Source organism: Mchenga conophoros, linkage group LG5 (assembly GCF_057382185.1).
Source record: "Mchenga conophoros isolate Kocher_MC1m ecotype Shallow Benthic linkage group LG5, M_conophoros_male_GT1.1, whole genome shotgun sequence".
Lineage (NCBI taxonomy): Eukaryota > Metazoa > Chordata > Actinopteri > Cichliformes > Cichlidae > Mchenga > Mchenga conophoros.
The window spans coordinates 35,967,088-35,991,242 of NC_140530.1; the positions used below are offsets into that span (position 1 = coordinate 35,967,088).

The 24,155-nt window shown below is 38.9% G+C and overlaps 2 protein-coding genes across 14 annotated transcripts in view; one reads left to right on the plus strand and one right to left on the minus strand.

Annotated features, from left to right (window-relative positions):
• r3hdm2 (R3H domain containing 2) overlaps positions 1–17,820 on the minus strand; it is a 59,700-nt gene extending 41,880 nt beyond the window's left edge. For 8 of the 13 annotated variants that reach the window (XM_085275156.1, XM_085275154.1, XM_085275158.1 and 5 more), the window contains exons 1-2: positions 17,522–17,819; positions 17,119–17,170 (exon numbers count right to left, since the gene is read on the minus strand). The gene's annotated coding sequence lies outside the window, so the exon portion shown is untranslated. Of the gene's footprint in view, positions 1–10,020; positions 10,444–17,118; positions 17,171–17,521 lie in introns of those variants that run through there. The other 5 variants (XM_085275149.1, XM_085275153.1, XM_085275147.1 and 2 more) reach the window with 3 other exon arrangements.
• A 1,525-nt stretch (positions 17,821–19,345) lies between these two features.
• On the plus strand, positions 19,346–22,449 carry LOC146575006 (inhibin beta B chain). The gene is made up of 2 exons (XM_085275162.1): positions 19,346–19,998; positions 20,841–22,449. Exons 1-2 carry the CDS (start codon positions 19,656–19,658, stop codon positions 21,620–21,622), a joined length of 1,125 nt encoding a protein of 374 aa, XP_085131288.1. The 5' UTR covers positions 19,346–19,655; the 3' UTR covers positions 21,623–22,449.
• The last annotated feature ends 1,706 nt before the right edge of the window (positions 22,450–24,155 follow it).

The following is a 24,155-nucleotide window of genomic DNA, read 5'->3' on the forward strand; positions in this document are numbered from 1 at the left end:
GATATTGCATTACATAAAAGATTTCTTAACCCTCTGATTCAAACAGCCCCCTCACTCTCATTGCTTTCCTGCTTCAAGAAAGGACACAGAACTGGATCAATAATAAATAAAGTGATGGTTAAGTTGATGATAAACTGTATGTGTGGCAACAGTGAAAGAAGGAACCCTTTTAAACATATTCTAGTCTCTTGACAAAAAAAAAAAAAAAAAAAAAAAAGGACATGCTGCCTAGAGCTGGGCCATATCATACCATTCACAGTAATACCAGTATAATGTTAGGCAATGATAAGAAAATGAAATATCGCGATAGAATTTGGGTAAAAACGCGCATGCGCAGTGCCGTTGTTTTCATACACACATGGCAGAAAAAAGTATGGCGGCGACAGAGAATGCAAAGGGCGAAAGCAGATCATTGAATGAAACAGATGAACCAGAATTGGTTTATAAAAATGGTGCAACTTCAGTATGGTGATATTTTTGTGCCACTATTCTGAGCGCACGTAAAAAAAAAAAATTGCAGGTGCAAGTGTTGTATTTTGAGGAGAAATTTATTTTGAGCGAAGAAAAGCTAAATTTGAGTGAACAAAATTCATTGCTGCATGCAAAAAAAAAAAAAAAAAAGTCTTTTTTACAATAGCAGCCCCTCTCGCTCAGTTTTTGCATTTGCACTTGCTCGCAATGTGTTGCTTGCGCTCTCAACATTACTGCCCGTGCACGTTCAACTTTTTCTGTGCACCATTATATTTGTGCCACAAAACCAGCCAATCACAGATATGGATGCAAAAAAAATCTGATTGGCTGTTTTGGTCTCCAATCAGCTCGAAATGACGAAATGCAATATCCCAGAATCCATTTCGTCCAAAACTCAAAGGAGGCAGTGGCGGAGCAACACAGAGTGGCGGAGTTTGAAATATTACTCTTTCTGGGTCACAAAATAAACTTTTAAGATATTTTCATGCGAGAATGGTGCTATGTAAACTTCAAATAATTGCTAGATTTATCAAGACATCACATATTTGCATAAATGCTCTAATGTTTTCATTAGAATAGAGGCACAAAAATGACACCATGCTTCAGTGGTGCGGAACAGGTTTGGCTTTCGTCCGTCAGATACACACCGAAGCACATTTTTTTTGGCAGAGCATGCAAGCGGGCCATCGTTATTACCAAACTGATTTTATGTGGTACACGGCGCTCAAAAATCTGTCAAAAATATTTTAGTACGACTTTGCTAAGCTACGAAGCCGCACCGCTTGATGGATTGTCGGAGCACTGCGGCTACCATAGTCAGGAGCCTCGCGGAGTGATACGTACTGTGCTTCAACATAATATTACCGCATTGTGTGTGTATAACCTCTTTTTAAGTTTCGTGGATATTAAACATGGTTATGCTCAGGATATGTCGGCCAATTTCCACTGGAAATGCCTTTTGGTTAAATTGTCAGCAAGGAATTTGCATTTGCACTGTTAAAATTTTATATAACTTTAATGCACATAAAAAACAGCTGCTTGTTTAAGTGAAAATACATTGATTGGGGGGGGGGGGGGGGGTTGCACTAATAAAGTTGTGGAGTTGTAAAGTATTTTGTCACGCGTCAATTATATCGTTATCGCAAATTTTCAAATATATATCGTGATAAATATTTTTGGCCATATTGCCCTGCCCTAATGCTGCCCTGTTTTCTTTGATTTTTTTTTTTTATTTAGTTTGGATGGCAACTTAGTTCAGGTCTGAAGTAGCCTATTTGAAATATTATAGTCGCAAACTTCTGAAATGTACCAGCTTTGACTTAACCATCAACCAGCAGGTTAAGAGGATAAAAGCTTCTTAATACATCATACATGCAAACCGATAGTGATGTCTTTTAGGTGGCTATAATTTTTGCTCCTGCCCACAGCATGACCTTCCTGTCAACATGGTGCAGGGGTACATTCATGCCTACAGAACTTTCCTTACAGAAAATACTTCCAAAGAACAATAACCCATGTCCATGCATGAAAAACAAAATTACAGTAACTTCCAAAACTTTTAGAACAAAATCAGGGCATAAAGTTTACATAGATATATATGAAGACAACATGATCACATTACAATTATGTGATCATGAGTTCAACTAAGTCTGTGAGGAGAATTGTAATTCAGATTCTGAATTAGGGCTGGGCCATATTATACCGTTCACGGTAATACCGGTATAATGTTAGGCAACGATAGGAAAATGAAATATCGCGATAGAATATGAGTAAAACGCGCATGCGCAGTGCCTTTGTGTTCATACGCACATGGCCGATTGTTGAGTGAAACAAATGAACCAGAATTGGTTTGTAAAAATGGTGCAACTTCAGTGATGTGGAACTGGTTTGGTGTTTGTCCGTCAGATACACGACAAAGCACATTTTTTTGCAGAACATGCAAGCGGCCGTCGTTATTGTCGTATTTGTCGGAGTAAGATGCTCTTAAATCTGGGAGTAATCTGGGTCCTAAACTCCGTATACATCAGGTCAAACGAACACTGCAGCATCACTGAGAGTTAAAAACTGTCTAAATTCTTTCATCTTTAATAAAACGATCAGCATTGCTGCTTTACCAGGTGTAACTATGAAGTTTAACTTCCAGGCATCCATGAAAACAAAATTTATTACATTTAACGGAGTTAGAAGTTAGCAGGAAGCTAGCGGAAGTTAGCTCGCTAGTTTCGCTAGTTACCCAAGCATGATATAGCATGTTCTGACTGAGAGATTTCTGAAAAATTCAAACGTACAGCTCTGCTATCACTTCCAACATAAATGAAGACAGGAAACTAAACAGCAGTGACGTTTGTAGGGTTACTGAAGTTGGGCTAGCTGGTATATAATGATGTGCTACGTGATCGCTAGCGACACAGCTATGTTAGCATAACATAAACAGTGAAGCTGGAGGACGAACACTAACACTTTTCCACTTATAAAAGTTAACGTGCCTGATAGTTAGAGACAAATGCAATCGCATGGCAGGATGCTGTAAACGGACCAAACTTCAGTCAGGAGAACAACTGAGATAATCCATCCACAATAGAAGGTTACTCATTAATATACTGCAACAACATGGGAATAGAGCAGCTGCCAGAGAATTCAACATTAATGAATCAATGGTACAGAAGTGGAGGAAGCAAGAAGAATGAGTTTAATAAAGTTTGATTTATCTGACTGCTTTGTTTCGCTTAATGTGCCTTATAATCCCGTGCACCTTATGGTCCGAAAAATACGTACTGCACACTGCAGTTTAATGTTGCAAAGCACCTCTTTTTAACTTCAGTGGATATTATACATGGTTATGCTCAGGATATGTCAGCCCATTTCTACTGGAAATGCCTTTTGGTTAAACTTTCAGCAAGGAATTTGCATTTGCACTGTTACATTTTTATAAAGCTTTAATGTACATAAAAACCAGCTTCTTGTTTAAGTGAAAATAAAAGGAAGGTTGTCTTTTTGCGCTAGTAATGTTGTGGAGTTGTATTTTGTCTGGCATCAATTATATCGTCAGTTATATCGTTATCGCAAATTTTCAAATATATATCGTGATAAATATTTTTGGCCATATCGCCCTGCTCTATTCTGAATGTCAATTGTTCCCCAAATCATCTTATCCACTGGCCAAATCACTCACCTCTAGACGAGTACCCATCATCACACAATTCACTAAAAGCACAAATGTCACGGCCTCTGTCCATTATGAGCTAACATTACAACTGCAATGTCTCAACAATGACGACACTGTGTTAAAATAGAAAAATAAGGGGAGGAAGACAGGCCTGCTGTTGGCTACTTGAGCTGTAGATGCAAAATGAAACAAATTGTATAGACTACAGTGAATTTAGTTTAGTAATGTATCCTAAGGATGCTAATTTACACCATTTTCTCAATTAGACATGGTAATTATTAAATCAATAAATTGACAAACAGACGACTTTTCCACAGGTTTACTGCGATATTTACAGCAAAATTCAGAGCGGGGTACATTAAGAATCTGACATTCAGATATAATTCAACACTGCCGTGTTTACTTTAACTCAAATAGCCAAAAACTTCATTAAAAACTGCTATTCTATGATTGCGCCAACAAAACCCAAAATACTTAACAGAGCAAACAAGCTACAGTGTTTCACATTAATTTACTATTATCTTTAGAAGGGACAACAGTTCAGCACTGATATATTGGTAATACCTATCTATGTAAAAGATGTACTTTCTGACTGTAGTTGGTCCAGCTGCTACTGGAAACAGCTGGTCAGGTGGAATAGATGTCCAAAAGCATTGTCTGTCAGTGCTTACTAACCACGAGCATATTTATACACCGAGCAGAGAGCGCCACGATACACTTCATCACTTTATTTTTAATGTTTTTGAAAGCATGTGTAATAAGAGTCCTGCTGCTCCTGAACGTTTGGGGTTTTAAAAGCTACAGCTGCTCTCTGCTGTCTGACGCTCAGCTCCCAGACTCTGTTAGTGTTTGAAAATCTGAGTTCGGTATTAACCAGGTAACATTTTATGAGACAACGTACGAGTTAACTGATGACCTATGTCTTAGATGGAAAAGAGGATCTGATGTAATACAATTTAAGCAATACCAAGGGGCAATCAGCAAACACACCCATTACTGCATGCTAAAGCAGCTTCTAATGGTCAGAAGTCAGTAACACAGAATCTGACTAGTCAACAGACTTGTCTAAAGCCACCATGGTAAAAACAACGACTTCACAACCATGCTAACAAGGACAAAATATAAACCTATTTACAAAAGGAAATATAATATTAGTTCTCTTAGTACTGATAAATTAAGTGTCTCAAATGACACTGTGCTTTAAGGAGGGAACGCAGCACATCTGAATGTTGTTTTTTTGTTTGATTGTTTTTTTAATGTCCCTCAGTATTTAACAAGCCATAAGTTAATCACTGATACCAATTAGTCACCAAATTCCAGTTGATAAATTCTGGACATTTCATGATATGAAATGTGTTGATGTGGTGAATTCTAAAGACAATTTCTCCTCAGCTGTGAGAATGTTAGCATGACACTGGCAACGCACCAGCCCCAGCACAGATCAGAAAGTACAGTTAATTAGAGAAACCGCACACTGCAGCGGCTCACTAGATCACGTAGCTGACCTGACAGCGGTGGCAGGTCATCAGTGTGCTGTGCTGTGCCATGCCATCTGTTTACCTGTAAAAGCCAACTGCTCCCAATAGGTCTGCCAGCATAAGGATACCAATTTCTGTTCCCTTCTTCTTACAGTTTTGCTTGCTTGCCTCTCTGCTCCTGTGTTCATCATCGCCTAATTATGCAAGTTATTTTTGAGGCTATTTAATACACCAAGTTTAGAAGCACTCCTGAACTTGTCTTGTTTACACCAACACCGCTCGTCTTTAGAGGACTCCTGCTGTTATATTTCGCTTTCTTTTAGTTGTCTCTTCATTAAAATTCACCAAGTGGGCACACGTCTGTCCCAGTCTCATCTGAGGATAAAGTAGATACAAGGTTGAGCTGACCTACCTTGAGCCACATAGTCATTTTACTTGAACATATAAGCCCCACAGTAAAGCACAAGTTGTCTCTATAGTTTACAGCTCAAATAATTGCAGTTGGATTTTACTGGCCCTTCTTCCTTTTAGCTCCTGTTAGCCATCTACCTTCATTAAAGTTATGCTTTGTGTCAGCAATGGCGTGTCCAGCGGGGTGGCCTGGGGGGGCACAGGCCACCCCCCAAACCAGACTGGCCACCCCAGGTGCCACCCCAAAGGCAAAACAACAAAATTCAATCAAATATCAAATGTCCGATTATGTTTTCACGGTGACGCTCAGATATCCGAGTGTAAGTGAATGCAGCATCGCTTCTGCGCTATGCGCATCACGTTAGCAAAGGTAGGAGAGCCAAGCGCGAAAGATGGCACTGCAGGAAACAATTTTTCGGTGAAAGAAAATGAGGACAGAATAAATGTCCCGGTAAGTAATATCAAGTTTGTTGAGTTTAGTAAACTTCGGTGAAATTAGAATACCAAGGAAAAAAATAACACTTAAAGAATAATTGCAGCTGTGGAATATTTCAGACAGTATGCTACTGAGGGCAGCTAACATAAGAGTTATGCGTTATAAGATATAATCTAAGTCGTAACATTGCTGTATGGAGCTGCAGATTTGGTTGCAGGTTAACATAGCTGGACTGGCCATCGGGCATACCGGGCATATCCCCAGTGACTTATTTTTTATTTTTTTTGTAATGGCATGAACAATGAGAGGTGGTGGATTGGCCAGATGCAGGTCGATGTGTAGAAATAACTCCGTTGTTTGGTGGTGGCTATGACGGGGCTTCCACAGAGGCAACAGGTGGATGAGGGAAGGAGAGGCAGGAGGAGAGCCCCGAAGCAGCCACCAGTCCGAGTGTCAGGTGAACTGAACTTCAGGTAAGAAGTTATGACCTGCAGTCTATCTGGGTCAGATATAAACCAAGTTTAGGTGGAGTTTATTTTCATGTTGCTGACTTTTTACTGTCAGTTGCAATAACTCATACTGCGTTCTAGCCAGCTTGATGGAGTTTTTATACAGCTGGGTGGGTGCTATGATGTTACTGATAGTGAACTTTATTTTATTCATAAGGTTAGTAGAGTTGCCAACGGCTCCTTAAAAAAATGGAATGGTCCCTCATTCAGAGAAAATATTACACGTTTCGTATTGAGCTGAGAAGAGACGCAGTTTGTCCCGGACTTTAGCTAGAATGGAAAAAAGACACAAAGCTGGATTTATTCTGTCTTTATGCTGCACAGCTGCCTCTTCTCTCATTCTCTCCCCCTCCCTCTCCTGTTGCTACTTCAATCATGAAACTGATCAATGATCAGCTGATCGGCTTTTCTCTCTTGTTTATCGCCCACTTTGCGCCAGAAAGAGGAAACCAGCAGATGTTGCGCTAAACAACAGCAGCACGTTTAAGCTTGATCGGCTGTTGTTAGAATGTATTTAATATTAATTTCTAGTATCAGCTGATGTTTGCTGGAGCCACAGCTGTAAAGCTGCTGGTCATGATGTCTGTTTAGATATGTGGTGAGAGGGAAACATGAAGATGAAACCAGGAGATGTCCTTACTGAATCATCAGAGCTGAACAGGTGATGGAGAAACAGGTTTACCTTTTAGGTGACATGAATGAGTTGAAGGGAAGTTATGAACTGTTTCTGAGAGACAAATAACACCAGGATCCTTTTTTATGTAGCAGACAGCTGGTAACTGTGCAGGGGCGGGTCTAGCAAAGTTTTGCCAGGGGGCCAGGTAGGGCATTAACAGGGAAAGGTGGGCACAAAGAAATACTTTTCTTTCTTATTCTCATTTAAAATACCTAGTTTTTATTAAATAATTATCTAAATCTTACAACCAAAGTTTTTATCTGACGTAAAATGTATAGAAATCATACATATACCAACAAGACTGTACATCACTGTCACAACAGGGTTTGTTTTCAGTCAAAGTCTTTATGGCTTTAATACCTGGTGGGTCGGTCTGTAGTAAAAATGCCCAATTTTTTTGTCCCAGTCCAGCCCTGCAGGTTAATACTGGCAGTGTCACCATGCCAGCTGACTGTATTTTATCATCAGCCAGTGTTGTTCTTTATCAATATTACCAAAGTTTACGATAAGGCAGCATAGAAAGTATTTACTTGCTTTCAGGTTTCATTCAAATGTTAGTCTTTTCAGTTGTTTCCCCACTTTTTTCCTGTTTCAAAATCAAACACCAGTTTGTGAGAAGATTATCTTCTTTTTTTAACAGGCAGATAAAGTTTTGCATTGGCTAATTTGTCAATTGTTTGTTACAAATGTTCGTATTTTAATTTTCAAAAATGTTTTTGCCCAAAACATATGTGCACTATATGTCAGTAAAAATACTATGCAAATATTGTTGTCCTTGACTGCTGAGTAAACACTGACAAAGCACTGATTGTATCTCTTGTACTTTATCAACGCAGTATCTAAAAACTTTGCACCGTAGTGGTTAAAATCTCATTCTAATAAGAGTTAAAAGTGCATTTGGTTATTAGGTTTATAGGATTATTGAATTATGGTTAAGGGTTGGTAGAATTTTTTTTTTAAACATTATCTGCCAATTAAATCTGCCACCCTTCTCCAAATCTGTGCCCCTACCTGGCCCCCCCAACAAAAATTTTCTAGACACGCCACTGTGTCAGGTACATTCATTTGTAATGCAGATGTCAATTCATCAGAAAAGAACTGATGTATTTATAAAAGGTCACACATAAATTAGCATGTATTAATACTATAATTAGCTCAAATGAGGACACATCAAAAATAAAAATAAAAAACCGCTGTAAAAGTTCAGATGAGTAGGGAAAGTGTGAAATCAGATAAATAGAATTCAATCAGTGCTTCCTTATTGTTTGTTTTTGATGATTTGGTTTTCTTTTTTCATGTAACAAAATTCAAAATAAAAGTTTTGGAGTTAGATTTTTCTTAAAGTCTCAAAGGAGTAGGTGTGAACCTTCTGACGTATAAAGCAATTACAGCAGCAGTTTCTCAGGGGTTTGCTATTGATTTTTTTTCCCCTCTCTTTCTCGCCCTCTCGTGCTTCCTCTGTTTGATACACAGGCTTTTTCCCACGCATTAACAATTAGTATGCAGCAGTGAGGCTATAGGTGCACCAACTACGTAAGGAGAAGAACTCCAATATCACAAACAAACAGCAAAAGTACTGGTCATGCAAGGATGCACACATATTTTTATCAAGTGAGGGGATGGACTTTATTAGCTCAGTCAACGCTAATCACCTGACTTCAGCTATCTGTGTTGTGTTACAAGAGAAGAGACTCACATGTTAATAAACAGCAAAAGAAAAACAGCAATAGCTCTAGCAACATAACACCAAAGGAGCATTTTATATTTAATCTGGAGCTGTGGCAGTTGTCTGTCTTTTCAATTTCTAACTGAGAACAGGGTACAATGATGGGCTCGTTGCCATATTATGTACATCAAGCTAATTCAATAAGATGCATTACTTAGGAGACTAAAAGAGATGGATGCGTGTACATAAAAAATGAATTATATAAACAGGCCATGTTCAGAACAAGGGAGATCTAGGGCAAGCAATCAAAAAAATAGAATAAAAGCAGGAAATGATGAGGATTGTGGGTTGATTTTTCAGGGTTATAACCACCAGAACAGTGATAGAGGGAAAGCCAGGTCTTCTAAACCTGAAGCAGTGCTCAAGCCATGAGGATGGCTTGCTATTTATAGTGACAGATTTTTTATTCAAGAGGGTTCTGCTGTTGTGCATCTCTCACGGCTGTGCTGCCTCTCTCGCACCTCCTCTCTAGTCTGTTCATTCCCGTACACTGTGTTCCACAAATAAAGGAGGAGAAGTCTTAAATTCCAGGTGCATTCACAAACAGTCACAACCACTATTGCTTAAAATACAGTGCAATCCACATGCCTTATGTAAGCCCATACGTTGTCCTTTTCCTCTGCACACCTCCCTCCCTCACAATCGGTATGACAGTGTTGCAGAGCAACGCCTACTTCAGTGACTCTCCACACCACCAGCCCACCTCCACCCTCCTCTGTCCCTCCTCCCACACAGGGACAGTGGAAGGGAATTCCTTATTACCTCAGCATTTGCCTCAAACATGTTTCATGACCCTGTACACATGACACTGGTAAATACGCCACACATTATAGTATCTTAGATGCTTTCATGTATACATTTTTTCTGTGCAAATGCAATCACATGTGATAAAATAAACTGTATACACACTATAGGAAACTACCTTTCAGTCAACCTTAATACATCATATTTGCACTGTTGATGAGACATTGCTTAAAAATGCTTTAGGAACTTCACAAAAGTGATAATGCAATGTGTCATAACAAGAGTTAATTATAGCAGCAGCAATGGCTTCATGCTAAAAATCACACCTACAGCTACAGAAGCTACATCTCACCTACAAATTATTAACACCCAATGACAAAGACGCACAAGCACATTCACTTACAGTGCACATCCTTCCTGTATTTAGAGTTCAGCTCTATGGATCTCGAGCCAAATCAGATCAGGTGTCTCAGATAAAACCAAATCATCGCAGGAGAATGAGCAGCAGAAGCAGATCTGGGCAACGCTGTCATTAGTTTTCTCTCCCCTATTACTACAAATAAATGTATCCCATTTCCTGCTGGAGTTGTAGGGTGTTTAAGGTCTTTCTTCCGTCTCTTCAGCTCATTCAACTTTTGTCGTCTTCAAGCTTGCCGTGTTGTCTTCTTGTCTGTACACACTACCAGCTCAGTTTTCTTAATGGCTTTCATGAAAACGGTCAAAAAACTCGATTTCGACTGCCCCCTTTCTTTTTCTGAATGAAGCACAAGCACAGCAGTGAGAAAGAAAATCTTGCTTGTAAGCTGGCTCCCTCTCTCACTACCACACTTATGCCATCATGCGCACAGTATGCACCCCTCCCTTCTCCTCCGACCCTCCCTTTCGTGTGGATTCTGTCTCTCTCTCTCTCTCTCTCTTACAGGTCTTGTTTGCTCTCTGCCTTTGTGAAACAATATAATTGCAATGACAGGCAAACCATGGCGCGCAAGAAGCCAAGCTGTTTAAAGAGTTGCTTGGATCCGCTATAATGTCACTTGATACAACAGTAGCACCACTGAAAGCTTATAGTAAATGAATGAATATAAATAAATAAATAGACTCTTTTACAGGTACAGGTTAAGGTTTGGAACTTTTTTTGCAATAATCAAACACCTGGAGACAGGCAGAAGCCACAGTCCCCATTCATCACTCATTATATGGAAAGTCTGAAGTCGTTGTCTTTGGCGTTTGTCTGGACAAACTAAATGAGTACTGACAGATGCTGGTGAACCAGACAACTGCTCCAATATATAAACAATTTAAAAAAAAATAAAGAGGAGGAAGGGAAGATGGAGTGAAATAATGAAACCACCTCATTAGCAAGGAAAAGCCTTAATCCCACAAGACAACACATTTGCATGTTTTCCCAGTAGCCCCCACTGCAAATGACAGCTGAAAGATGCAGTGGAGGGAAATTATGCAGTCAAAAGTTCAGCATCAAGGAAAACATCAGGAGGATTATCTGTCTCATGGTTTCAGGCTTGACAGTATGTGACCAGGCTTTATAGAGCAAAATTTGAAGAAAAATGTTAGAATGTGGTCCCTCTAGAAATTGTATTCATGCAGCTGTGAAAAAAAGACTGATTGTTCAATCATTAGTCAAAAGTCATTTGAATATCAACTCACAACTTGCAGACAAAGGAGCTCGCGATGCAAGTTAGACTGCACATCCTTAGTTCGCTAAAAAATTAAAAATTTAATGTACCACTGGTCAAAACTTTGGTACCGCTTAAAAAAAAAACCCATAGTGCAGCATAAAAAGGCCTCAAAGTCCACACACAATTTCACCTACCAACAGCTTCACCAAGTTTCACTTCATGCAAGTTATAACACAATCCAGGGGATAAGTCGATCATTAATATTAAGTCTACAATTAAGAGAAGATTTCATAAAGGCAAATAAAATGATTATTTAAAACAGACTTTACTAAAAGATGCACGCCATAGGATTGGACTTCAAGAAGTTGAAGACGAAGAAGTCGAAGAAGAAAAATGGTGCACATTGTTTTGTGGGGAGTTCTACCCCCGTCCATCATGGATACTTGCATGCAATTGACATATAGGCCTGTTTAAATGCATATCAGAATATCATTTTCACCAGTTTCACAGATCAGTGTTACATTTCTAGTCAGCTAAAAGTCTCAGTAAATCTTGTTTTCTCAAAACACTGTTTTATGTGTCCAATCTTTATTCAAATAGAACAAAACTGTTTTAACCCTTTCCTCTTATAAATGCAACCTCCTCTGGACCCTTGATATCACTGACACATCAGCATATACCGTACATCCATAAGATGTGGTTTGATGACCATTAGAACAATTTCTATGTTTTTTCCAGGCGTAGCTGCGTAGGCAGAGACCACCCTTACTGACTTCTGATACAAACCCAGTTGTTTTGTTCTGTGATCAGGCATGAAATATGACAGAAAGCACTCAGTTCAGAAAATAGCTTCAAGGATTACTTCTAGTAGCCTTTCAGGTAAAGAGTTACAGTACTACAAGTTCACGCAGAAACATAGAAACAACCCTCCAACAGCAACTTGGGTACTCTGAGCTTTGTTACTTTTATAGTACATGTAGTAATTATTAGGTTATTCTGTAATGCTTTTCTCCTGCTTTGGGAGAGGGCAGTTTATGTTCAAATATATATCTAGACTCACATCAATCCTCGATATTTATTTCATTTATATTTCATAATTTGAATCAAACTATCAAAATGTGATTTCAGTGCAGAGTTTAGCTTTAAGGCTGACGATATACATAGTGCCACCTCTGCAAAGACACAAAAGTAATTAGACAACTGACTGACATGCAGATTCATGGCCAGGTGAAGTCTGTTCCTCATTCCTCATTTTGCAATGACAAATTCAACATCAAAAATCTGAGATTATTTTCAAGTGCATATAATAACTATTCACTGTTCACTCTTAATAAGAGGTATTTGGTCACATACTGTCAATTAAGGTACAAAAATAAATAAACCTGTCCATGAGAGACAGAAAAACTGAGAAATGGCAAAATCAGCAGAAATCACTGACCAGCTCAGCAACACCAGAAACGCCCTAAAAGGGTGGAAACCAACTGAAGTAAATAATCGCAGAATTATTTCCGTGGTTAAGAAATATCTTTCACAACATTTACCTAACTCAAGCATATTCAAAGAGGTATCACTGTCAGAGTTTAAAAGAGATGCACAGGGTATTTAAATACAGAGGGTTTACAGCAGTTGTGCAATACATGGATTACACTTAACAACAAGAAAGCTAGAATACAGTTTGCCAGAAAACATCTAAAACCTGAACGTAGAACCTGCCCAGATCTGGGGGAAAAAAATATTTGGACATATATTAATTAAATCAAGCACAGCTTGCACTATAATGAAGGGAAGACAAACTGAAAAGGTAACGAATGACTCATGATCCTTAGCGTAGGGCTGTGAGATATGACTAAAATCTCTTATCCCGATATAAAACATCTATCATCCGATAACGATATAAATCACAAAAATTTAACATTTTCTGTAAATTCTGTGAATCTCGGGTTGCTGAAGTGTTTCCAGCTGGGCGTTGTGTACCTGGAGTCGAGTGTTTTAACCGATGCATGAAACTACACATTTTTAGACATAGGAAACAGCAGCCGATACAACATTTGTATTTATTACACGGCGTGCTGCGGGGGAAAGCCTGTTCTAACGTTTGAGTCTAAGGTTTATTTTTTAGCACCTGACGGCTCCTTTTTGCTTCTCATCCGTAAATACTCTGCATACTTTTTCACATGATTCCGTTTATTTTGAGAAGTCTCAACAGGATCTTGAGCTTTATTATGAAAGGTTTATGTGGAAAATAAACAAGCGGACATGCAATGGTTTTACCATCGTTGTTGCTAACGACAACGCATAAAAACAGGCGATTGTCCATCTGTTGTGTGGTTATATTAAATATAAGAGAAAGAGAGAACTTTAATAAATTAATATAGCCACTACAGTGACCATCAAAACTATGAGAAAATAATGCCTAAACAGTTTATTTTGCGACACCATGAAACAAACGATAGCGTAAAATGAAACGATAGACATTTTTATATCGTCATCCGATATATATCGTTACATCGAACAGCCCTACCTTAGCATGCCAAATTATCTGTCAAATCTTGTAATGAGCATGTATGGTTGCCAGTGGAACCGGTCCACTAGTGTTTATTGATGATGATAAAAGTAGTAGTAGGAGGATGAACTAAGTGTACAAGGCTATAGTCTCTGGATAATGGATAATGAATTACAACAGACTACGGTACAAATGCAACCTAAGAGTTTCTTCAGTGGCCAAGCCAGCCACCTGATCTCAACTTAACAAAGCATGCTTTTCACCTACTGAAGATAAACCTGAAGGCAGAAAAACCCACAAACAAGCAGCAACTAAAGGTGGCTGCAGAACAGGCTGGCAGAGCATCTCAAGGGAGATTTAGTGGTGTCCAGGGGTTTTTGACTTCAGGCAGTCACTACAATCACGTCATCTTTGCCCAGGTATTTAAAATGATCATTTTTATATTTCAAATTGTGTTAGTCCAGTCACATTTGAGCCTTTGAAATTGTGTTATTATGCAAAACGCCAAAACATTCCAAACAATTAATGCAATGTGTTTGTTAAACCCCTTGTAGTGACAATAAAAGTTTGCACTTCACTTACATCTTGACTATCTGATTTAAAATCCACTGTGGTGGTGTAAAGAGGAAAAATTACAAATATTGTGCCATAGCCCATACACTTATGCACTTAACTGTACAATAAATTTCCCTTTAAAGTCGAAACACTGAGCAGAAGATCAGTACTGTGGCTCAGTGGTTAGTAGCATCACCTAACATTTGAGAGGGCCCTGCAAAACATAAGCAGCCAGAGAAATTTAATAAACAGCTGTTTAGCATCGAACATCTTTTCTAGCATTGCTTAATTTAAGACACCAGACTTACCCAACCAATGATTCTACAATCCTAGCATGGCCTTGAAAAAAGGTTAGTCTCAGGCTAACAACATGACTGGGATAAAATGCATTGCATGGACTAATGCCTCATAACCTGTCCTGTCACTTCTTCAGCCAGGTAGCTTCTTTCACAGATCAGTAAGAGAAGGGCTTAGAAAGAAGGAAGAAAGGGGAGGGGCTGAGTGAGGATCAGTAGCCAAAGATACCACAGATAGACTGAGTGGGAACACAACCACCTTACAAGATGCTGCCATTTCTGCATGCAGCATAGCTAAGCTAAAGCTATTATGAAACACTTGGAAAGCTGTTGTTATTTACACTGCAAATATTCAAAGCAGTCATAACAGGTTTTTACAAAAACACCTTTATTTAGGCAAACCCACCTTATCTACTGTGATTCTGCATGGTCTGAGGACTGTGAGCCATATCTTTTACTAAATAAAGGCTACTAACAAATGCAAAAAACATCCAGCTTTGCAACAAAGTATACTAAAGTTAGTCAAGCTGATGTACCAATCTGAGGCCTGACTTATAACCATGTCACTTCCCTTCTGCTTTGATCGATAATTTACATCAAAGCAAGCAATGGAGGACAGTAAAGGAAAAAGAAGACTGACAAACACAGAGTAGAAGACATCATGAGAAAATGAGTTCAGAAAACTAAGAACAGGTGAAGAGGGAACAAATGAAGATGGAGAGAGAGAAACAGAAGCAGGAGCGGTTAAGAGCAGAGACAGATAGGAGCAGCAGCAACAGCACCACGCTTGGTGCTTTGGCAGAGATCTATAAATAGCTCTTCAAATCTCTCTAGAAAAAGCCACTCTTCTGCTTATGCTGCTGCAAACAGAGATTCAGAGGCAAAAGCAGATATCTGAGTGATAAATACACAGATATAATCTTATTGGATAAGTTTATTTTTTTAATTACTCTAGGTTTAAAATATGCTTACAATGGCCACATTGGCTTGTATGAATACATGAATGCAGGAAGCAAATACATTAAAGTGAGCAAGTTAGCATAAAAACCACATGATTTACTAGAATAGGCGAAAGCACCCTGCAAACCACAATAAACACAAACATGAAATTACATATACTTAACAGATAGTAATCAACAAATTTCCTGATTTTCATAAAACTCCATAAGCAATCAATACTTCACAGTTACATGAATTTATGTATATGCACAAAGATCCACAGGCTGCAGGGTATAAGGGAGGGAAATATGTTGACAGAGAGGCAGGTTACTCCATCTTTCTCATTGGTGGCCTTAGCAACAGTAGACTGTTGATTCAATGACTCACCTCCTACAGATCTTACAATGGACCATACTTTTCAATGATACTGCCCTGACACCAACAATCATACTCTGTGTTGCTTACAAAATATTTAAGAGAATAAAGCTGTATTAGGGAAAAAATTGATTATAAAGTAGTAACAGTGCTTTAAACCAGAAAAACTAACATTGCTTTATCGGGGTTATCACCTTGGACTACTATTAATCTAACTGGGAAGCATTTTTATGACAATCTCAACATCAAATGGAACTAAAATGGAAGTCCCTGCTTGCCACTTATCAGTTCTCATTGTCACATGACTGGCCAACACCAATTGATATGTTGGGGGGGGGAGTTTTTTGTTGTTTTCCCAGGCACACATGTCATTTTCCCAGAGCAGATGTTTGAACCACTTATTCTATGCTGTTATCCCACCTTGTTTTCACAGCACTGTTGCTGCCTATTTTTGGATTGAGTTTCAAAAAAGTAAAGCTAAAGCCAAGACTCCGAGAGTGATGACCACGTGTTAAGTATGTCTTGAGAAAACCCCACTGTTTTCTTGATCACTTACGATTGTGCGATTTACTGGGGCACAAATCTCTAGCCAGTTCTGAGTCACTAATAATGAATTATTAAGGAATTAAGACTGGAAGAGCCAAGGCTTAAAATCACTGATATTTACTTGAATGTCAAAAAGCAAGCTAATGAAAACACTTAACACAATACAACCTTAAATTGCTTGGAGCAGTGAAGACGGCTTAGTACTGTAGTACAACCTGCATTCCGCCATGCAACCCACCGGCACTCAGTCCTATAAAAACACTACAGCTCTGTAACTTTCCGTTGGTTTGTATTAATATCTCAACCTTGTTAGCTGACGTTTCAAGTCTTGAGTTGTTATATGAAAGTCACACACGTCAATAAATAAAACTTTGTTGTATCCAGTGTGTGTTTTGAGTATGACTTCAATGAAGAGCCATACGCAATTAACAATTACTTAATTTTGATTCATCCAGATAGTTAATCGCTTCGGAAAAAGCAAATATTCCCAGGGTTTTAGTGAACCTTCTCGGTCACGATTGGAAGGATAAAATGTTAACATGGCCATCTCGTGCCTGGCATAGAGAAGGCGGACTTTAAAGATGGTGCTTAACGTTGCGTTACATATTAAAGATAGTGGCTCTTGAGTCATCTTCGCGGGTTCGGCTTACCGTGTTGTTGGCAGTATGTCTTGAGTTGCGTGGAGAATCCTTCAACTTGGGTCTGTAGAAGACAGATGGCAGTTTGGTCAGAGTCGTAGCTGTGCAGCTGACTGAAAATATTAGCTTGCCTCTATGCTAACAATAGCTAGTTCACAGCATTAGCCTGCCTCGTCCGGCGTGTATAATTAGCTACCTAGCTAATACTAGCCCGCTAGCTAGCCTTTTCTTTTTAGTGGACGCTAGCTACTCAGCGTCCATGAAACACAACGTTAATATTACAACTCGCTGTTCAATAAGAGTGTGCCATGGATCACAGAATGGCGAAACTTGCTGTGGACATGTACAAGCACTGTCAGGTCTCAAAATAGAAGGTGCTAGCTAGTACGGTTAGCAAGCTTTCCAAATGACTTACCGATGCTAATATAATGGTGCTGCTAGCTTGAGTTGGCTCACCGCGACCCCGACTGTCAAAATAGCGCCGCGTGAGGGGAGAGCAGCATGGACGTTAATGCGAGATAGCAAGCGCTGAAGAACACGGCGGTCGAGTCCGACGCAGGAATACTGCTAAATAACAACAAAACCCTAAAGAATAAATGACACAAAACTAAAGAAAAAAGAAACAAAACGCTATTCCCCCGTCAGGGCTCCGGCTTGTGTGTGTTAGCGTCACTTTTTTCCCCTCACCGACAGTTGACGTCAGCGGCGTACCTCCTAGTCGTACGGATACGTAGCCTACAGGATGCATGAGAACTTTGTTTTGTGCATCAAGCGTTAAAATGTAATATGCAGTTTCGTTACATCTCAGTGATGTTTGAAAATCTATTACTGGGATGTAATTTGACAGCTGTCCACTTCTGTAGGAGATGTGTCATTCAAAGTTGTTTAAATACTATAAAATGTAACGATTTCACATTTCTTAAGATGATATTTTTCTTCTTATAGCCTATAACATCTAGTCTATCTAATAAACATTATATATATATATATATATATATATATATATATATATATATATATATATATATATATATATATATATATATATATATATATATTGTTTGTATTCACGGCAGTAGTTAAAAATACGCTGGTTTTAACCTTATTTTTCAAACCTCCCTAGGAAAAATGCTGACAATTCTAGGTAATAAATGTAACGTGTTTATTTGATTTAACGTTTAAATTATTCAAATGTATTGGGCACATTCTTTGACACCACTTGGTGAGGTCAGTTGTAATTCTCAAAATGCCCCACACGTGGGCAGGCAAGTACTCCTTTAACATGATAAGGCCTTGACTCACATTTAACACTAAACGTGAACACAAAGAAAATAAAAGAAATAAAAATGCGTGCAACCCGTGTTGTGATCCATACAGTTTATGTTTGTGGAGATGTGCGCACAATCAACACGTGACCGCTTTAGGATAATCTGTTTCACAATTATTATTTCCATGTGCATATGCATGTAGTTTATGTGTTAAATGATTGTGGAAGTCATTGTTTTTCCTGCTCACACTGGACCTGGACCCCGACATGATGAAAAGAGGGTCACTTTAACGTATTTTTGCCTATTTAAGTGCATACACTGTCCGGCTTATTGGCAGCGTTATCTTTAGTAGGCTATGTCAAGCTGGCTCAGCACTTTTGCGAGAACCCAGACAGACAAATCATGTACCGACATGAAGGCAGGATTCGCCTTTTCCCAGCTTTCTCTTTCTCTCCTTCAAACACACACACACACACACGCACACACATACACACACGAGGCATCGTTTTACTGCACCACATTATGACACCTTGCAGGAAACATGACGGAACGTGTTTCAAATACCGCGTTAAACTCTCCGCCTCATATCCTCGAGTGTTTTCGGTCAGGTTAAGCTAAAGCCCACGGATTCAATTGCTTGGTGTCTGTGGGACACGAATATTCTGTAAGTAGGTTAAAGGGCAGAGAATTTCAACTTTGATCGACAAGAGCGTTGGCAGGTTACGTATCAGTGGCACTGAAGTGGAGAAACGTGGCACAGAAAATACCTGTTGTGATAAACTCAAGACCTTATCGGGCTTTCCCGATATGTGTCCAAACCAGCCATGGACTTGCGTAGTAATTAATCTAAAGCAGCGTGTGATATCATGTAGCACCTGTATGCAGCGACTGTGAGACAGTAACCTACATGTGAACGCGTGTTGCGTGCGTGTGTGTTGCGTGTGCCCGTGCGTGTGTTGTGAGAGAGGACAGAGGTGTTTTGCCAGTAATTTCCAAGCTTCCCGATGCGCTCATTGGTGCATCCTTCCAACGTGTCACCAGTTTTGGTGGATTACCCCAGATATCTTTACCATCAGGAGGGTGAAACATCACTCAGCTCCTCTCTTCACGAGCTACCAACAAGGACCTCTGACGTTCGGGAGACTTTCTTTCGCAAAGAACAACTCAGAAGGGGAAGGATTTGAAGATTTTTTTTATTGGTTTTCCAGTTTAGAAGTCTGGACGTTTATTAGTTACCTCAGTCCGAGTACAAATACGCAGTTATTTACTTCAAGATCGAAGATGGCCATGTCTTTGTCACTCTCAGCGTTCCTCCTGTTGGCACCGTTGCTGTTTAAGGGTCTCTGGGTCAGTGGCTCCCCGGGCTGCGCGTCTTGCAGGTTGTCAGCGATGGATAAGGACGCAGAGGAAAGGATGATGATAGAATTCGCCAAGCAGCAACTTTTGGACAAACTGCACCTGAAAGAGAAACCAAACATCACTCACACCGTGCCCCGGGTCGCGCTCCTCACGGCGCTGCGCAAACTTCACTCGGGGCGCGTCAGACAGGATGGTACCCTTGAACTAGAAAACAATATACCAACCAGAGATCAAGCCTATGAAATAGTGAGCTTTGCAGATATAAGTAAGTCTTGTATCCACTTTCTATGCTATAAAGCTGTTTTCGCATGGCATAATAACGCTACAGGAGAGCGCGTTGTGATTAATAAGGTCTCTTTTCCTGCGTAAGATATTAACATAAGGCTAGGGTTCCCTGAACTATTATATTGTAATATTAAGGATCCAAGTATCTATCGTTACTTATGTGCAAAAAGGTTTGCTCCCCTTGGGCAAACTACATATTTTATTGCCTTTTAAAGTGGAAATACATGAACTGGTGGTAAGCAAGCTTTAAAAGGAATCTATCTTTCAGTGTTACATTGTTGCACTTTTAACAAGATTTACACGGGAAAGTAATAAAAAGTGAATTTACGTAATTTCGTGCAGGTTGTGGTGATAGGATTCTGATTTGGAGTTGGGTGGCAGACAAAGAGGACAAGAATGAATATGTAAATCAAAATCTGTATGAAGTGCATAGACAGCTTCTGCAAAGAGGAGTGCAAATGACTAAAAGCCCTCTCTCAGGTTTCTGTTGCTGGGGTCTCCAAAATCTGTTATACATATTCACAACATAAAATGCAACGGTGCATTTAAATTTGAAGAAGTCTGAAGATGGCTGCTTGCTCCAGGACTTGCATTTGGGTCTTTATATTTAAAATCAAATATACATGTAATCTGCCTAAACATTTAAATACAATATCCCTTGTGCTGTATTGTAGGAAAAGTTAACCATAAGGTAAAATGCTTAAAACAGTGAAAGAGGATTGTTACTTCCATTAATTTTATAAGGGTAAGAAAGGTGATGAGCTATGAAGTTTTTCCAAATATTAACATTGTGTGTTTTTCTTAATTGTCATTGTTTCATAGATGATGCAAAGAGCAGTGACAAGGCAAGCGTTAGCCTTACCTTTCAGTTTCTGCAGGAACGTGGCCAAAGTATCCAGGTCCTCCAGTCCTCTTTGTGGATCTATGCCCGTGCCTCTGAGGACCCACAACGGAACTCTCGTCTCCTTGCCCAGGTTTTCCTCTCCGTAGATGGTGACATCTCAGGCTCTAATCGGACCTTGGTGATGGAAAAGATGTTGCACGTCAAGGAGAGTAACTGGCACACTTTCTCTGTCACCCACACCCTGCAAACCTTCTTGGACGGGGGCCAACATCGGCTGCAGCTGGAGGTCACCTGCGAAGAAGACGGACAGAACCTTTGCTCCCTAGATGGCTCTGCTGAAACCCCCTACCAGCCCTTCCTGGTGGCTCAGGTGCGTCTCCGTGATGACCACTCCAAGCATTTGCTCAGGAAGCGCTCAGTGCGTTGCGGTGACGATGTAACAGTCTGCTGCAAGAGAGACTTCTACATCAAGTTTAAAGACATCCAGTGGGATGAGTGGATCATTGCGCCTGAAGGCTACCATATGAACTACTGCATGGGACATTGCCCCCAACATCTGTCCGGTTCCCCAGGTATAGCATCCTCATTCCATGCCACTGTCTTCAGCCAACTCAAAGTCAATGGTATTAACACAGCTACAGCCTCATGTTGCGTTCCCACAGAGCGTCGACCACTCTCAATGGTTTACTTCAACTCTCAGCACAGCATTGTCAAAACAGATGTCCCTGACATGATAGTGGAGACCTGTGGATGCACATAAAAAATTGAGTATTACTATTAGTGGTATAATTAATTATTTTCTTGAGTGTATTGTAGACAAGTTGACTTAAAGAAACACAAATTTGACCAACTTTGGACAAACAACTTTTACACAGAGTACTTTAAAATGAGAAATGCCCACCCAAAAGACTTTTAAATTATCGACAGAGGATGTTACTAGACTATCTTTACAAATACAAACACGTTTGTTTTATAGCAGTTACTCAATAGGTGTGTTGTGTGTATTTTTGCATAAACGTATGAATTAACACTCTAGGTTTACATTAAGAAAATTATGGGCACAAAAAAGAATATTATGAGTATATAAGTATTATGTTCTAAAGAAATAGGTATTGATACAGTTTACTGCTTGTAGTAACTTTTAATTTATTTCTAAACTCTTGTAGTCAGTATTTAAAGAATCTCAAATGCATTTCAGTGCCTAGAGGTGAGCAAATACGCTAAGTCTGGATGCAGATACATTTATTCTTTTATACGTCAGAGACAAAAATCAAAGAGCAGCACTAAAATATGAAAGACTCAATAATAAAGTTTAGATTTCAATGCAAAAAAGTACAGTGAATACAAATGTACAGTAATGATATCAGGTTCCATTTTCAAACGTATATAAACCCATAAAGTCTTGCATTAATTAATTTTCACTTTTGTCGTTTGTACCTTACAACTTTTACTTTTCACATGCTGCCGGGATGAAGTTCAAAGATGCACTACATTTTTTTCCTAATTCATTGTATGTTTTATAGTCTGTTTTGTGTTATAATCAGTGTCCAAATGTAAAAAAAATTATATATATATTCTATACTTTCATTTTTACGTAACTATTTCTTTCATTGTAAATCTTCATCCACCTAAATGCTGCTGTTTTACAGAAATGCTTTCAAAGCAATGAAAAACTTTTAAAGCGTGCCTTTTTCTTTAACTTCTGATGACATTAAAGCAAATACATTTACATTCCACAAATACTTTGATCACATTGTGAGGCTGCGAGGGGAACAAGTTGTTGTTACAATGCAAGAAATCTGGACTGATTTCTGTCAAAGGGTACCCCATGCTGCATGTAGCTGGAATATGTTTAATCAGCATCTCCACTGTATTATTTACACAACCTGGCTTATCATTTGGGCAACTGTGGCGCAAACAGCATATGAATGCAAGGTTATTCTCAGCAATGTGAGCAAACATTTAGCTATTGCTTCAGTGTCAGGTGAAGGTTTGGAGGGTAGGTAGGTCAGTGAGCATGTGCTGCTGCACGCTGGCATTTTTAGCTCTCAAAGTCTAAAGATTGCAAAATTTCATGCTTTCCAGGTGAAGCCAGTCTTGTTTCTTTCATATGCTGGAAACATCGTACACGTGTCCCAGTAGCATAATTTACGCTTCATAATTTCACAATCTTTGCATAGCTGTATAGTTTTAACTGTATAGCAGAATGTCTATCGGAACATTACCAAGTAAAGCAAATGTTTACCGATTTCCATACTAAAATCACTTCACAGTTTAAATTTGGTGGGAAACGGTGCAAACTGAGGTCTACTCAAGGAAGGGAAAAATGAAAACAGCAGTACAACAACGAGAAAGCAAAGGAGCTCAGCAATAGATTTTTTTTTTAGTTTCCCCAACTTTGAACATGGAAGAGTGTTAATAAATTAATGTCTATCAATACATCACATTTTTATTTTTAGAGATGATACCCAGGGTTTCTTTACTTCTACCTGTATTAACACTGTGTTCATCTTGGCTGTATTGATATACTATATGTCTTACGGACTTGGATTTTACAGCCATAATGCAAAGGAAACAACTGAAACAGTGCATGGGGGAATTTTTTACCAAAGACCATAAAAACCCTTTTATTTTAATTTTGTGCTGATATTTGATAAACTATTTTCACCTCTCTCTCTCTTGCCTCTATGTGCTGCTCTTGTATTAAAGCAATTTACTTTACACCTGTGTGAAATAATTATAAAACTGTTGTATTTTAATATTATGATTGATATTGTAGGCACTTCTTGTCCAAGACTCAATGTGACATTGAAGTGCCATTGCAACATATCTTATTAAGCACTTTATCACCCTACTGTATTTTAGAGTGTGCTGACAGTTCTATTACTGCACTTAATGCATCAGGTTGGCATTACCTGAAATACCTAAAAGCGGGCCTACAGAAAGAAAATGTCAATTTTCAAAGTTCTAGTTGTTTTTAAAAGTGTGTGTGTGTGTGTGTGTGTGTGTGTGTGTGTGTGTGTGTGTGTGTGTACTTTTGGAGCATTCACAGAATGCAAGAATTTGAATTCTGTTTCAATTGAAATTTGTAATCGTTGTTATTTTTGTATCATATTATTTTGTTTTATGTAAATGAAAAATTTGTAAGAGCAAATACAATTCAGAAAAGTCAGTGTGTGATAAAATGTCATGATTCTATTTTTAATTAATAAATAAATCTATATTTTAAACAGACTAAATTGCTTCATTGTATTTTATTGTATAAATGGCATTTTATTGTATGTGTCAATAAT

Coding starts and splice junctions, on each gene's coding strand:
- LOC146575006 (XM_085275162.1), top strand. CDS start 19,656: ATGGCCATGTCTTTGTCACTCTCAGCGTTCCTCCTGTTGGCACCGTTG. Junction 19,999..20,840: donor AGTGAGCTTTGCAGATATAA/GTAAGTCTTGTA, acceptor ATTGTTTCATAG/ATGATGCAAAGAGCAGTGAC.